The 16,519-nt window shown below is 38.4% G+C and overlaps 1 protein-coding gene across 9 annotated transcripts in view; it reads left to right on the top strand.

Annotated features, from left to right (window-relative positions):
* Positions 1–1,265: 1,265 nt before the first annotated feature.
* pdlim5a (PDZ and LIM domain 5a) overlaps positions 1,266–16,519 on the top strand; it is a 63,461-nt gene continuing 48,207 nt past the window's right edge. For 5 of the 9 annotated variants that reach the window (XM_011479046.4, XM_004072343.5, XM_011479045.4 and 2 more), the window contains exons 1-2: positions 12,654–12,885; positions 13,259–13,488. In XM_011479046.4, coding sequence (XP_011477348.1) covers positions 13,390–13,488 — 99 coding nt within the window. In that variant the 5' untranslated portion in view covers positions 12,654–12,885; positions 13,259–13,389. Of the gene's footprint in view, positions 1,419–12,653; positions 12,886–13,258; positions 13,489–16,519 lie in introns of those variants that run through there. The other 4 variants (XM_078953071.1, XM_078953070.1, XM_078953069.1 and 1 more) reach the window with 2 other exon arrangements.

The following is a 16,519-nucleotide window of genomic DNA, read 5'->3' as shown; positions in this document are numbered from 1 at the left end:
TACTCACCTTCAGCTCTCCTGCGTTTTTCTTCCGGGTTCCAGCGTCTGGGTCTGTCCCGTCAAGCTAGCCATTACAGATTCTCTCTTTTACTTTCTGTCTTCCACAGCTGTTCCCATTATGAACATTGTAGGCCTTGGGTGGAGAATTTCACCAACAAATCCCCCAAATTGTCTTGTACTAGGTCTTGTTTTTTTTTCTTTTTGTTGTCTTCCACCAACTAGCTATTTGATATATTGAAACAATATCACATCTCTGAAACCCAAACTATTTACAAAAAACTTTTCACTCCTCTGTAGATTAAATAACTGGTTTGCAATGTTATTTATTTATTCTTTAATGTTTGTGATTATCTGTTATAGTGCAGCAGTATCATTATTATGTCGTGACAAACTGGTTGAAATAACCTAAATACTGTAGGTGCTTTAATTTTCCAACGGTTAACATTTTTGGAGATTTGAAATATAATAATATTTCTGGACATTACTTAAGAGTTTAAGGTATTAAAGACTGACTTAACATTCATTTAACAAATAGCCTTCAATGAGCTAAGCTGTTGGGTAAGAGACCTCAAATTTAGACAGATTGGAACAAGTAGCAATCAGAGAAAAGCTGAAATTTGCTGAAAAGAACCTAACAAAGACTTAAACCTTTTGGCAGGAAATGTAGCCGATAGTGGCTGATGTTTCTAAAATAAAACACAGAACACAGACACAAAGCAAAAAGGTTTAAGCTATCAGTCACAAATCATTTAACACCTGATGCTACGGTGCTAAAGAGGTTGTATCAATAAATTCTCTTGGCTCCTGAAAGCAGTTTCTTGGCAGGCTGATGCTAATGGACACAAAAACAGATGTTAACTGCATTCTTCCATTAGTATCACACAGCTCTGATTTCTGCATCCCAGCCAAAGTTCTATCTAATAAAGGGGGTCTTTAAATCAATCCTTCTGTCCACAGAAAGAGCTGAGAGTTACATCACTTACATAAAATACACCCAAGCAGAGAAGACTTGTGTAGGATAAATGTCCTAAATGCAAAACTAAACTTAACAATCATTTTTTGACTTGGATATTCACCGTCACAAAAGAAAAGAAAAAAACATTGTAAAATAAAGTTTGAAATAAGAACATTTTTATTTGAAGAACACATTTGGAGTCTTTAAAATGGGTCTTTTAAAACACTTTTTTAAAACTTTTTTGGTGCAGATTTGTCAAAAATAAAAAGGAGATAAAAGTTCCTTGTGGGAGAGACAATCAGAGCTGATGAAGAACACCTGTGTCTGTGACCATGCCAGACAGCAAAGGAATCTTCGACTACCAGAATTGTTTAGAATTTGCAACCTTGGTGTAAAACAAAAGAAGAGGAAGAATTTGAAACCAAAAATGCTCAAGAAAATGTTGACAAACAGACCCCTCCAGGTAAGCAAAGTATCATTTACAACTTCAATTGGTTTCCAATTTGATGGCTGTGATGGCAAAACATTTAATGTAAAATATATTTGTTAAGATGTATATAAAAAAGTGAAAGTACAATTAGTTTGGAAATGATGTTTTTTACTCTACCACATAACTTGCAGGCCTGTGAATCGAAATGTTAAAATGAAATCACTTGTATGTAATGACTTACTATTACCACTAAGTGGCGGTAGAAAATAAACTTAAATGATTCTTCTTGACTTTTTTTGGCTGGCTCAATAGTGTGTATTGGAAGGTTAACAGTAAATTAAACCATAAATGACTTCGGTTAATGCATAAATGTTGCCTTAAAAAGTACTTTGCAGTGTTTTCCACATAGAAGCTGTGCTAAAAAAATGCACGTTTTCACTTTATGCTGTTTTGTCAGTATATGTGTGCATGTGTTTGACATGTTTTCATAAAAATAAAGTCAAAAGAAAATGTCAAAGGCTTGCTTTAAACTTGCCTTTTATGTTATAGATTACATGAATGTTTTGGGTAAAAATAAATAAATAAAATCATGTTTGTTTCCTGGAAAACTGTGTGTCTTAAGTTCACTCCAAACTCCCATTGGAAAGTAGAGTTTAACCAGAGAAATCTCACGCATACCATCACACGTCTTTGCTGTCAGATTGTGGTGCAAACCAAAACGGTGAAACCCGATGCTAAAAACAAAAACAAGACTTTGCCTTTTACTTTAGTCCTTTCAGCCAGTTTCAAAAGCACTTATTGGCTGAATTAATAATAATTAGGCATTGCTTTTGAAAATTGACCGAATAATGTAATCAAACATTAATGAGCTGATGTCAGAAGTTCAAAAAACCTGTAAGTTCTAGGAATGTTCAGCCCAGCTGATTATGTTGGTTGCATTCATTAAAAAAATTAAAGAATAAACAGTCTTAAAAAATGGTTAAAGGAAATGAAACGGACCTGATATTGAAATATAGTAAAATTATTTTGTAATTTCTATAAAACTACATAACAGCCTTTTTAGTGTAAGCCCAATGCAACCTCCATGGATTAAAGTCATCATGTATGGCAGGCTTCTATATTGTACACTTTAACACAGCATAAAGGATTGAGGTCCGAAAATGTACAGATGAAATATATTTTTAGAAATAAGTGTGCTGGAGAGATTAAATAAGACTGGAGGGTGGAATACCAGAAGTAATACACTTATGAAACAAAAACTATTATGGCAAGTATGTGTGGTCTGTTTATATGTGCAGCCAATAAAGTTCAGCAAGTTGTTTATTTTTCTCTTCTGAACACACAAATCTCAGTGATCATTCAGGATTTGTCTTTTAGGGAACAATTGATCTTGAGAAGGGTGAGGAAACTGCCAAGAACTACATGGAGAACTGCTCATTGACCTGAAGAGAACTGGGATCACAGTAACGGAGCTTACTATTAGTAACACACATCATCGTCTAAAGATTACCCTGCTTAAGTGACCACATTTAGGCCTGTGTAAAGTTTATCATGAGCCATTTGGATGATCATGGGGAGAATAGTGGACATTTTCATGTATTTTCGATGAGACCATAATGTAGGTTATTGCTATAAATGCCACACGCCTTGTTTGGATGGGGAAGAATGCGGAGTTGTATCCCCACTGCCATATACCCCCAAAAAAGGACAGGATAACATTAAAGAAAGGCTGGATGGGGCCATGTTAAGGTTTTAGACAAGAACTTCCTTGCATCAGTGAAAGCACTGAAGATAAAATGTCTCTTGATCTTCCAATGACCCCCAATACAACTCCCAAGCAACATAGGAGTGGCTATGTAAAAAGCATTTTAAGGTTCCGGAGTGGTTTAGCCAGTGTCTGGACCTAAATCCAATAGAGAATATGCCAAAACAAGAACAGCTCCAAATCATCATGAAGATTGGCATGGACGGATGAAGCAAACGCTATATAGACCTGGTGAAGATCTACAGGAAATAATGACCTCTGTCATTGGCAACCATGGTTACATTACAAAGAACTGAGGTGAACTTTTGCTGAAAAAAACCAAACAACTAAAACATGTCTGGTGATTTATCTTTTTTTTTTACTCATTTCTTACATTTTGTCTTTCAGAGTTGACGTTTATCTGTGGGTTTGCCTCTCTAATTTAGCATTTTTTAACTTGTGTATGTTCAGGTTTTCATTTCATGTTTCTGTTTTTTCAAGTTTTATAAGATTTCATTTTAGAGATCATTTAGGATGTGTCCACCGCTGAATCAAGTTCAACTGAAGTTAATCTTGAGATTATGGTTTCCAAGAAACAAAAAGATTAATTTCCGTTTTTTTCCATGTGCATGTCTGCACATGCTTTATTTGTGGTTTGTAAGATGTAACTCCTACGAAGTAGCCCATTGGCACAAATTTCACTGACATGAATGCAGACGACTGACCCTCCTAACTGCAGTTACCTTCTCCATCCTTCATCCCTCCTGTCAAAACTGAATTTTAATTGCTTAACCAGTGATGCTACACGTTTGATTTTATTTTTCTCCGCAGAATGTGGAAAACTTGATGTAGAGCCACTGATAGCAGAAGTCCAAATAGGAGGATGGTCTCTTTAAAATTTATTCCCTGTACTTTCTAAAAAAAAAAAAAAGTAAAACATTTTTCAAGTTTTTCTCTAATTGCCATATATTTCAACAATTTTGTTTGTATTGAGGAAATGTATTGTGGAGAACAGAAATGCAGAAGACAGAGGCTTGATGACAAAAAATAAATGAACAAAATAAAAGGCTAAAGCTGACCTTAAATGTAGCAAAAACAAAAAAATTGAAACAATAAAGCTGAAGGATGAAGTCAAGGGAATCTGGCTAAATAGAACAACATCAAAAGTGTTGATTCAAATGTTTAGAGGATTTCCCATTGACTCCAAAGTTAAGTCAAACATTACACCAAAATAAAATAAAACTTGCTGCTCCTGATGGCTCTCAGACTGTCTTAAATAGGAAATAAAAAAGAAAAACATTTAAACAAAAGATTTTCCTCCAACCAGGCGCTCATTTGTTTTTGGGTCTTTTTCTTTTGGGCACAAAGTTGGACATTTTAACATTGGAAGTGAATGGGAAATGAATCCATTTTAAAAACTGCCTCCAGTAGTCATTACAGGAAACCACAACATTTGTTACTTTAGATTCATACTTGGATAAAGATTTGTAATGCACACTATTATTTACTCCCTGCTATTGCTTTTGCTCTTTGGTCTGAAAAAAGTATAAACAGCACCAACGTAAAGGCCCGCTCACACCGGGACGAATTTCGCCGGCGATTTTCGCTGACGTTTAACGCCTCGTGACTAAACAAAGGGCACCAATGAGAGTGTGCACACCGACGCGAAAAAACGCCATGCGTCAAAGCGTCAAAAAAAAACAAACGCCTCGGGTTCGTTTTTTTTTTTTTTTTTGACGCCTCGCGTCGAAATCTATTCGACCAATGAGAATGGCGCTTTTGCACACGTGTCTGGAGCTTCTGAAGTTGCAGTAAATCACAACTTGGGGGCGCTCAAACACAAAACTGCCTTGCTGAGCACACATACCAGCGAAGAAGATAGACGCCGAACCAAGAACCATAGTCCCCGAACCAAGCACCAGTTGGAGCAACTGGTGCTTGAAATATTCATGTTTTCTTTGTATGAGTCTGACAACCGCGTAAATACTTGCTCTCTTCTTCTGAGTGAAAAGCGACTTTAAGAAGCGTAAAGTTGCGCAGCGCCACCTTGTGTACTGGAGTATTTCTGTTTTACATTAAGCGCCATCTAATGTCAGGGAATGAAATTGCATGTTCGCTCGGCTCATCGTCAGCGAAAATCGCCTGGGTGTGAACACAAAAAACGTGGCGAAAAACGCTGGCGAATAACGCCTGGCGAATATTCGTCCCGGTGTGTACGGGCCTTAAGTCAGCCAGTAAACAAAGTCCCTCACTCTGAAGCTGACCAATGTTTATTGGGAAATGAGGCAAACTTTCTGAAGGAACAAACCCCAGTCCGGGGGGGTTACCACGGTAAGTTTTAAGCTAAGGAAGTGGGTAACCTCGGCTTTCGGTTCCAAATATGGAGGAAAGTTTTTGGGTATGCTTAGTTCCCATAGCAACTCATGCTCTGAACATAACCTGGTCTGGAGCCAGTGGCGCCACCAGGGTGTGGCCACTCCTGGCCACTAGACTGTGGTAGCATCGGTCATGCATTTCATCCCAAATGCACAGCCAGCAGGCGCCAAGTCGCTCTGATCACCTGAACCGGTCCACACCCTCTCCCCTCCCTGCTGCCTTTGCATGCGCTGACATCTATAGTTCAAGACGAGCCGCTGGATGCAGAACACGGATAGACGGTGAGGCTGATCTTCCTTCGGGGTTCACTTCCGCGTTCGAACCCTCAGAGCTTCCAGAGCGGGTTAAACAAAAGAACCAGTTTCAGTTCTTCAAGAGGAACTTTCTTTATTATTTTTTTTGCTTAACTCCAAAAACGGTTTCTGACCGTGCATGTAGGCGCTCCACACCCTCACATGCGCTCACCCCCTCCCTTCCTGCATCTTGCGAGCAAAAGGTTTCAAAACACACACGTACACATCCAAAAACACTACATTTCTTTTCACACCTGTTAAATATTTTCTGTGGTGTCTTTTAACAATCTGTTTAGATCAACTGATCTGTATTGTGCACAACGACAATTACAACTCCACCACAGCAACAGGGGTGGTGGATGTGCGATTACATTTATTAGTACTGAAAAAAGGATGCCCCCCCCCCCTCGCACGTGCCTTGCATTTCATGGCACTATTTGAGGACTGGTGTGTTGTGTTACCACAGCATTTTGATGTGTGTTTGACCTGTCTACAAAGTTAACTAAAGTCATTAGTTGATGCTTGTGTATGTCAATTTTTAGAGAATGAAGAAAAGTCTACATATATTCTTATTTTAAGAAGAAAAGTACAGCAGAAGGAGCAAAAGACATGGCAGGGGAGCAAGAGGATTAGTAACAAGGAGGAAGATGAGACAGAGCAGCAGGATCCACACCCAGCATGAATGACAGAAGATAATGAGCAAGACAAACATAAGACAGCATCAGACAAGGGACAGTCAGCATCATTGGTCAGAGAAGCAAAGCAGAACTCATCAAAAGGGGCTTGACATGTTCCTGGACCAACAGGTGAAGTTAGAATTATGTTGCCCTGATAATGAAACTGTTTCAAGTTTATTAGCCTGAATAGAAATTTCTACAAATATAATTAAAAAAATTACCACGGAGGGGTATTATTATTATTATTATTAACATTTCAGAACAACTGACTTTTTGTTCATTATAGACATCTCCCAGTCAAGAACCGAACATCCCAAACAGACTCACCTAAGCAATAAATATAAACACAATAAATCAAAACGTATCAGTAGGCATTTGACTTTGTTAGTTTTCTAAAGGCTGTTTTACTACATCTAGTAAAATGAATATTAAAAATATAGCTCATGGTTATAGTGTGCCACCCCAAATTTAAAGTGGCCCCCTACCGGCCACCCCCATGAAACATTTCTGGAGGCGCCACTGTCTGGAGCAGGTTTAGTTGAAGGTTAGTGGTTTTCAGAGAGGTGAAGCAGCATGGCATGTCCATTTGAAAATGATTTAGTGGATGAAGGAGCTCAGATAATACTCTTTCCACCGTCAGACGGTTATAAGATCACGTATGGATGTTGGAAAGAAGAACTTTTCTACATTGATCTAACTTACGGTAATTATTTGCTTCAGTTAAGATAAATCATTTTTTTAAAGTTCAGTCAGCCTAAAAATAACACATAGTTATCAGACATTTATTTAATTTTCATTCAAATGAATTCAATTAAGTAGGTGTAACTTTGGTGCTGCTGTTAGATTGGCAGCGCAAGGAATTGTGGGATACCAATAACTTTGCCTGTCTGGACGGATTTGTTTAATTCTTTCTGCATCATGAGTAAGAGGGAAGTAGAGGGTGATGAGGTTATTTAGCACCCCTAGTGCTATGTGCAAGAATTGAATTTAGAATCAGATTCATGATAACTGTACGCATGTTGTTCTGCAAATCCACACTGTGTCATTCATTTTAACGATATAAGAATTAGAATATCTGCGGCCTCAAATTTAGACATATGAGAGTTCAAGAAGTACAATGAATTAAGATCGAAAACATTTAATTGAATTGGATTTATATGACAGTTAGATATATATGTAAATTTGAGTTGTATAAAAAATCATTGAGTTGGATAGACATAAGAAATTAGGTTGAATAAATGTAACTCAATTACTTGTTACCAATTGAATCAATTCATTTAAGTTTTAGAAGAGATATATATATATATATATATATATATATATATATATATATATATATAAATAAATAAATAAATAAAAGAATCAAGAAGTCCTACCAATGGCTAGAAAGGACTGGCATACAGGACAGCACTGAAGCACTCATCCTGGCAGCTTGGGAACAAGCCCTGAGCACAAGAACAATAGAGGCTCAAATCTATCACACCAGACAAGACCCAAGGTGTAGGCTGTGCAAAGAGGCGTCTGAAACAATCCAGCACATAACTGCAGGGTGTAAGATGCTGGCAGGTAAAGCATACATGGAGCACCACAATCAAGTGGCTGGAATAATATACAGGAACATGTGTGCAGAATATGAACTGGAAACCCCAAGGTCAAAATGGGAAACACCCCCGAAGGTGGTAGAGAATGAAAGGGCAAAGATCCTGTGGGACTTCCAGATCCAGACTGATAGGATGGTAATGGCGAACCAACCAGACGTTTTAATGGTGGATAAAGAACAGAGGAAAGCCGTTGTGGTGGATGTGGCAGTGCCAAGCGATGGGAACATCAGGAAAAAGGAACATGAGAAACTGGAGAAACACCAGGGACTCATAGAAGAACTGGAGAAAGCCTGGAAAGTGAAGGTGACAGTGGTGCCCGAGGTAATTGGAGCACTTGGGCAGTAACCCCCAAGCTGCAAGAGTGTCTAAAACAGATACCTGGAAAGACCTCAGACCTCTCAGTCCAGAAAAGCGCAGTGCTAGGAGCAGCTAAGATACTGGGCAGGACCCTCAAGCTCTCAGGCCTCTGGTGGTGGACCCGAGCTTGTGTGAGTAATCACCCGCGGAAGGGTGAGAGGGGTGTTTTTTTTAATATATATATATACCCACACATCATAATTTAATTGGAAGAAAGATCAGAAAATCATGCGTTTACTTTGTCCGTTATTTTTCTCCAAGCAGAAACTCTTTCTCATACGCCATCTTTTCATACGCCATCATTAAAATCTCAGACTCCGTCTCACTGGAGTATAGCGCTCTCTTTTTTTCTCCACGCGTTCCCATGGTGACTCCGGAAATCGGCAGTTTATTGAGAATGCCTTTATGTACTTGCTGTGCACGTGCATTACCCCGGTTACCAAGTCGAGCGTGATTACGCTAACTCATATCTGGTGTTTTGGAACCGACATACCCAGAGTAAGCAAGTTCAGGCAGATTTCAGCCAGAGTTCAGGGTTAAAGTCAGGGTAGTTTAAACTTGCTTTCTGGAATAGCCCCCTGATCCAACCTGCCACTGTAAACTATCCCAAAACCAATGAATGAGAACAAGAAGAAAACTAAACTAACCCAAAAAAAGACAATGAACATAGTTTATATTGAAGAAGTTTCAAGTAGCAATTTGCTCTAATAAAAGCTTCTTTTAATTTTGATCAAGAACAAAATTTATTTCATCAACGACTTGTAAGTTTTTTTTTTTGTTTGTGGATCACAATAGATTTTTTAGTGTTGGCCTTATGGGATATAAATTAATATAAAGAAATTAAGACCTGCACAATGGAAAAGCAATCTTTTGTCACTGTACACTGGCTGCATGATTCACTGTACATAGCTTGGGAGGGATTAGTTGGATTTATACTAGTCTCAAGGGGTCAGACTGATTAGATGGCTGGCAGATTGTGTACAATCCAAAAAATAAGCACCTGGCCCGTTTTTTTTTTTTTTTTTAATTTCATTTGGCAGAACATACTTTAGATTTGTAAAAAATGTTTTTTTTAACTATGATATCCCTCATTTACATTTGTCACTTATATCAAAATCTTTCGTACATTTTCAAAGTTTTATTCACCATGCTTATCTAAAATTACATTTTTATGCAAATAAAGTGAACTATGTTGTTTTAACCACAGTGGTTTCACAGAAGACTCTTAGCTCCACAATAACAAATCACAATACGTTAAAGTTTAAAGTGGCAAAATGGGAGTATTTCAGGCAGGCAACTAGAGCAGTGCGTTTACCTGGTTACTCCTCCCTGCTGGCGGTTTAGTCTAATCGACTCACCTGTTCAGTGTCCTGCTTAAGTTCTCTGTGTGCTGTCCAATCTCTCTTCATCGATTTCTGCGAGCTCTGCGTTCTTCACCCCACTCTCCTCCCCGGCTTCCACCTGTAAGCTCCATTAGGGGTAGTTTAATACCCAAAGTTTTCTATGGAGATATTTGTTTTATGTATCTGAACAAAGCCTTACGCCAAACTAAAAAAATATGGAAATAAATCTTCTTTACTGCATGAGTTGTCTTACTGAAATGTTATTTTTGCCTTCACCTAGACTGGAAAGTTTTCAAACATTGGACATTGCATTTGATCTTAGATTATGAATAGAGTTCAGTAAGGGTGCAGGTGGTGGTATTGCCACAGCAGGGGGTTGGGGTTCTCCATTTTTCACATTGACGCCACATCAAATGTCATTTAGTGGCACAGGTCATTATACTACAAGGGGGAGGAGCCTGCCTCGGCCTGAGCATGTGTGTCAGGCCGCAGGCTGTTAAGCTGTGATCATTAAGCATGTGGAGAGGTGAGCATATGGGGACTGCAATGGGCCATTGGACAGAACAAAAGACAGCATGATGTCTGAGGGTTGCTGCATAAGTATCTTTCTCTGCATTGTTAGATATAATTGTTTACGGCCCACAAATCCCCTTTGTTCTGTCTGCTACAGTTTTCGGCTGTGAGTCATGTTTGACAAAATAAAGCAATAATTGAATGTTTTTGGGCAGGAAAATACTTTAGATCAAGGGACTCAAAGTAGGCTTTTTCCCAGGAATATTATTCACTAATAAACTATTCACATGATATTTATTCATTTCACATTGAGCCAAATGGCTTTTGTTAGCTTCCAGTGGGTTAGTTATTCACTGAAGGTCCAGCTCAGAGCCCATTTGAGATCATTCGGCACTGAAAGAAGGGCATCAGCCTTGGTCAAGGTTTAACAAAAAAGTAACACCACCATATCTTACCATTTGACCTTATCCAACATTTCTCCTCGTCTGACTTCACTTTGCACGTTTTCTTGTAGTCTCTTAGATTTGAACTGTGTCTACGTTCGTGTATGACTCTTTAATTTACAATCTAATTTCCTGTTGTTTTTCTGTTTACCTAAAAGGGATCTGACCTCATCTCTTCATTGAATTTAGGGTCTCTTGTAGATGGGAGAGAGAATGTTTTTATGGCAACAGTTGCTGTGGACCACTGCTGCAGGATATAAAGAACAATTGCATACTGATCAGGAGTATGTAATTGTTAAAATTAAACTACTCTAACAGAAGTTGTGGAATGCAGATCATGTAAGGTTTAATTTGCTGTATCTTTCAGCGGAGAAAATATATTCTCCATTTTAACTTTGTGTTGATAATTTTGACTTTGAAAAAAATTCCTCCTGTGATTTATAAGACTTTTGTTAAAACTGGTTGAAGTGAAGATGACTGAAGTCAACTGTGGGGATGTCCATTAGGCAGATAAACAGAGAAATACCTACTCCTATGAAAATTGCACTTTTAGCAATTTATTTTTAAATTATTTTTTAACACGTCTTTCTGGTATTTTTCTGCTGATAGACACATATGAAGAAAATTAACTGTACGGCTGGTTGGCTTCAATATTTCTCGCTACAGTATTTTTGTTGCAGTGGTAATGTTAGGTTAGGGGTGTGAGGGGCTCCAAGAGAGATTGTAAACTGATAAATGATGGGAATTGGGGTTGGGTTCACTCCACACCAACAGTCCCTACAACTCTGAGGAGAATGTCTTTTTTTTCTTTTTTTTCTTTACTTCACCTGTCCAACATCTGAGCAAGCAGATAAGTGCTGTGTGCCTCTTGTGTTGGACAGATTTGACTGTTACAATGGTGGTTTATGGATCTTCAGACAGTTGGAGTGTATATTTGTATAAACCCCTTTTGTACTTGAGCTTTATTAATAAGAGTTATATTTTTATACATTCCTTGTTGGACCAGACGAAAAAGGAAAGTAGAGGGAGAGAGTGGGATGTTGAGATGGGGACTAAGGAGCAAGATAAGGGAGATGGGATGAATTTCTAATGAACTACTGCCCTTCTACAGAAACTGTCCTAGAAAACCGCACGTTTATAAATTTTGCCTAACAGCAAAATCATAACTTAAAGACAACAATGATCAAAAGATTATTGGAGTTCACAGAAGTTCACCTCTGCAAGATGATGTAAATACATCTAAGTGTTTGGTTAAGGTTAGGATAGGAAATAATGGTCTTTTAATTGAGTTTTTCTAATTTTAGATTCATTACAAAGACAATAGATCTGTCTGAGATAAAATGAAAAAGGTGAAATGCCGAAATCCAGTACATAATTGTAAGCCGTATGTTGCCAAAAATAAGAAATAATGAAATAAATGTTCTTCACTTTGGTCCTATTGCTATGAATGAAAAACAGACTTAAAGAAAAGGTTTAGTTTCAATGTAAATTTTGGATTAACAGTAAATAAAAATAAAAAAACACGTTTTCTGGTGTTAAACAATTGTTTTTCTAGTTCCTTCACTGACCTCAGACATTTTCTATGAAGCTTTTAGACAAGTCCATTATGGCTCGTCCAACCTTAAGTGAAACAAGCCTGCAGCCCTGACAGTGTTCCCAAAATATCTAGTTGAAAGATAAACCATCCCCTCTCCCTGCTTCTTGCTTCCTGCTTGCTTGCATGCCTCATCTTGCTCCTCTCACCATTCAGTGTGTAAAGCAGCCATCATTAATCCATGCTGTCCCTTCTGATGCTCCCCCTCTCCTACCAATATTAGGAATATTTTTTTGTTCATTTATTTTTGTATCAGACCCCCCACCCCCTTATACTTTCTCCCTGTTTTCTGCGTTTGAACCACTCCACCCATGACTGAATCCCACCTCCTTTTTCCACCCACTCTAACCTCTACCCATTCTTCCTTACCCCTCCTTCTCTTGTTCTCCCCTCCTCCACCTTTACCCTCCCCTCTGTTATTAACAACTATAAAAGAGCGTACTGTCCCTCTCTGCCTCTCTCACACAGTCGGTGTGCTTGCTGGAAGGGACAGTCCAGAGGAAACTGGGATTTAAACTGTCTACACCACCTGCCTTCTGCTTGGGAAATTCCAATAGAGGTATCATTTCTAAGTCTGTATCATAATAACAGTAGCACGTAGTTACTATATTGCAATTATATTGATTCAGGCTCTATTAGGGTCCTCTGGTGGAGGATCCCGAAGGAATAGCTTATTGTAGATTTGCTTGCAACCAGGAAATACAATGCAATTGATTCTTTTAAAGTAGAGTCAGTAAATCCCATTTTCCAGAAAGATTTTAAGTGCTCATTGCTTTGTTAATTCGGGTGTAGTTGCTCTACGTTTTCTGGATGTGTCATGTTTAGCTTATATTTTAAACGTGGCATTTGAATATTAATTTCAAAATTTTATCTTAACTTTTATTCTCTAAGTGGCAAATCATGTTCCTGATATGTCCCATATCTTCCCCCAGACTTTGGAAGAACATCTTGAAAGAAGCACTTCTCACCAAAGCATTTAGCTGTAATCTGTCAAAAACTCATTAATTTCATTAGATCTGCAACAGAAGTTGACTTTAGTGTCCAACAACATATCGCAGAAACCATGAGCAGCAACTACAGCGTCATTCTGTTGGGCCCCGCCCCCTGGGGCTTCAGGCTGCAAGGAGGAAAGGACTTCAACATGCCCCTCACCATCTCGAGGGTAAGCCTAAACTGCACTCAGGCACTCGCAAAAACATGTATGAAAGCTGATTTGACTTCTTGGAGTTGGTTGACAAATGTTTTCACAAATGATCTGTAGCCGTCAGATGTAAAATTTGTTAGGTAGCCGTTCAATGGCATGACTAAAACGTCACGTGTAAAGCAGTGATTGACTTCTATTTTTTCTCTCCTTCCAGTTAACATCTCTATCTTTCTGCTATTTTTTCTTTCATCCACCCCCAACAACCACACCCATGACAGCTTAGCCAAGTCATGTGCCATCTGGCATGTATTGACCACACAGGAAACCTCTTTTCCACCTCACTTTGATTGCCTGATAGATGGCAGCAATCAACATTTTGGCACAAAAACTGTTGACCCAGTCTTTCTGTCAAAACACGCAATTCGCCCTTTCTGCTTTTCAGAACATTCTCTCTTAGAGGAATGTTCTATTATGCTTAAATATGCTCTACATTTGCATAAATTTTGATATGAACACAAGCCAAAGTCTAAAAAAAGTCACTGACTCTGGAGGACTTGTGACTAAAAATGTTAAATGTTGAGTGCTGTTTTCCAAATCTTGTACCCGCCTCCCTGGAGGCAATTTGATGCTGTCATGTTGATGTTATTACTTTGGATGTGATAAGTTTCTCACTAACGAAAACCATGTGAGACTTTTAGCCCAGTTCTGCACTTTTGTGCTTTAGTTTGGGAGTCCCAGCATTGGAGACATGATGCTTTCTGAAAATGAGACAGCATTTTTAACGTAGATGCACATTTAACCTACTTATGGTCTTTTAAATACAATTTACGCAAAAGGTTTTGTCTTGAGCATTAAGATTGCAACCAGACTGGAATAAAAATGCTATATATCAATCACAAATTGAGTTAAAGTTGTCAAAATGATCCGAAATGAAAACAAAATTAATGATACATCAATAAAAATATGCACAACCTAAGGTGTTGTAAAAAAGGGGTGGGACCATAAGTTAACAACTCTAGCATCTGCTTTTCAAGCACATTGTTTTGCTTAATTTGACCCTTTTTTTTTCTTTTTCATTTTGTTTAAAAAAAACGTTCAAGAAATTTTAACTGAAGTTGAAACCACATAAAAAGCGGACCACTACTCATCCGGAAAAATAAAAGTAGCCTGCATCTCTTTTTTTGTTGTTGTAAAGAATAACCAAGCATTCCCAGGTATTTATTTGGACTTTACCTATGATGTCAGAATTCTGAATGATTTGATTAAATGTAGTTGTCTGTAAAGTAACTTAAGTGTCACTCTCTTTTAGTTTAAAAATGTATACCACTAAAATTATATTTGACTTCTGAATTGTGGAAAAAATGCAGATCTTATCAACCATAAAACCACCTGCTCAGTGTCTTGCAGCTGTTTTAAAGTGTAACAGTTTTGCTTCTAAATGCCTTGAGCCAAGATTTCACTGTACAATACCATTTGACTGGAATATAGCGAGATAATTGGTGTGATTCATTTCACGTGCCAGTGGTTTTAATGCTGTGGTCGAGTGGAAAAGAGCTTCGGTTGTTAAAATCAGTCAATAAAAAGATGATGTCACTGAACAGATTTTCTTTAACAGCCTTGCTGCTTATTTCAAATAACTTTCACAACTTCCTAGTTTTGTTGCATCTGTGTTTGGCTCTGTTTCAATTTGCTTCCAGCTGTAAGACCTCATGCAACACATGAGTCACTCCTTACAAAGTCAAAGTTTTTACTAGAACAAACTATGGAATGGGATCCTAATGTTTTCCTCCCTGCTATATCAAATATCTAAAGATCAATGATCTGAGCTCTGACAGCCAATCACTGAGAGGAAATTCAAAATACCACAATGCATATATTCCTTTTTCACAGAAGGGTTAAACAGCTAATTTTGACAGTAAAGTTGCTCCCAAGCTACAAATTCTCTCATCTTGGAATTATATATTGGAATAAAAGTGCTCCAACTCCTATTGTTATTATGTGATAAAATCACCCGTCTAGACTCTCGTGGATGTTGTATCAAACTCTCTAAACTTTCAATTTTTATTTTAAATGATGATCATGATGTTTGCAGATAACATTAAGATCTGTAGTTGGCGCATGGAGCAGGTGAAGGAAACAGATGGAGGTTTGTTTTGGTAGCAGCAAGACAGAGGACCTGTCTGTGAGATGAAATGAGAGAAACTCAAACGGAACAGTGAGGTCACAGGGAGCAGAGGTGAAGGAGATTTTAAGCTCTTAGGGGTCAACAGTCCAGCACCACAGAGAGTGTGGAAAAGAGGTAAAGAAACATGTACAAGCAGATTGGAATGGGTAAAAAAGGGTTTTCATGTGTAATGATGAGGACTGTGGTGAGAGCAGCCATGTTGTTGTTTTATAGACAGTGGCTCAGAGAAGGAGACAGGAGGCAGCAGAACTGAGATTGTATTGTGCTCTTTGGAAGTGACGAGGATGGATAGGATCAGGAATGAGTCCAGAGGAAATGTTCAATCATGTTAGGTGTTTTGGTGAAACAAATTCAGGGAAGCAGACCGAGATGATTTGGATATGTTAAGAGGAGGGACAGTTAAATGATGGGGAGGCTGGAGGTGCTGGGAAAGAGACTAAAGACGAGGTTCATGGAAGAAGACAAGTTTAAGTTAAAGTCCCATTATTCTGAAATTTGTTCTCTGTGTTTGACCCATCCCCTGGGGGAGCGGTGAGCTGCAGACACAGCTACGTTCGGGGAACAATTTGGTGGTATAACCTCCCAATCCAATCCCTTATTGCTGAGTGTCAAGCAGAAAGCCATTGGGTCTCATTTTTAGTCTTTGGGATGACTCAGCCTGGATTTGAACTCATGACCTTCCAGTCACAGGGCAGACACTCTACCACAAGGCCACTGAGCTGGAGTCTGGGAAATATGAGGATGGTAGTGTAAGTGTGACCTGAAGAGAACAGCTGAAAGACATAGATGAAAGAAATCAGATTACTCTCTCTCTCTCTCTCTCTCTCTCTATACATAACTTTTCAAGCATAACGCAAAGTTCTG

The sequence above is a fragment of the Oryzias latipes genome, chromosome 9 (assembly GCF_053564925.1).
Source record: "Oryzias latipes strain Hd-rR chromosome 9, Olatipes_Hd-rR_3.1".
Taxonomy (NCBI): Eukaryota; Metazoa; Chordata; class Actinopteri; order Beloniformes; family Adrianichthyidae; genus Oryzias; species Oryzias latipes.
This window is presented reverse-complemented; position numbering and strand designations above follow the sequence as displayed.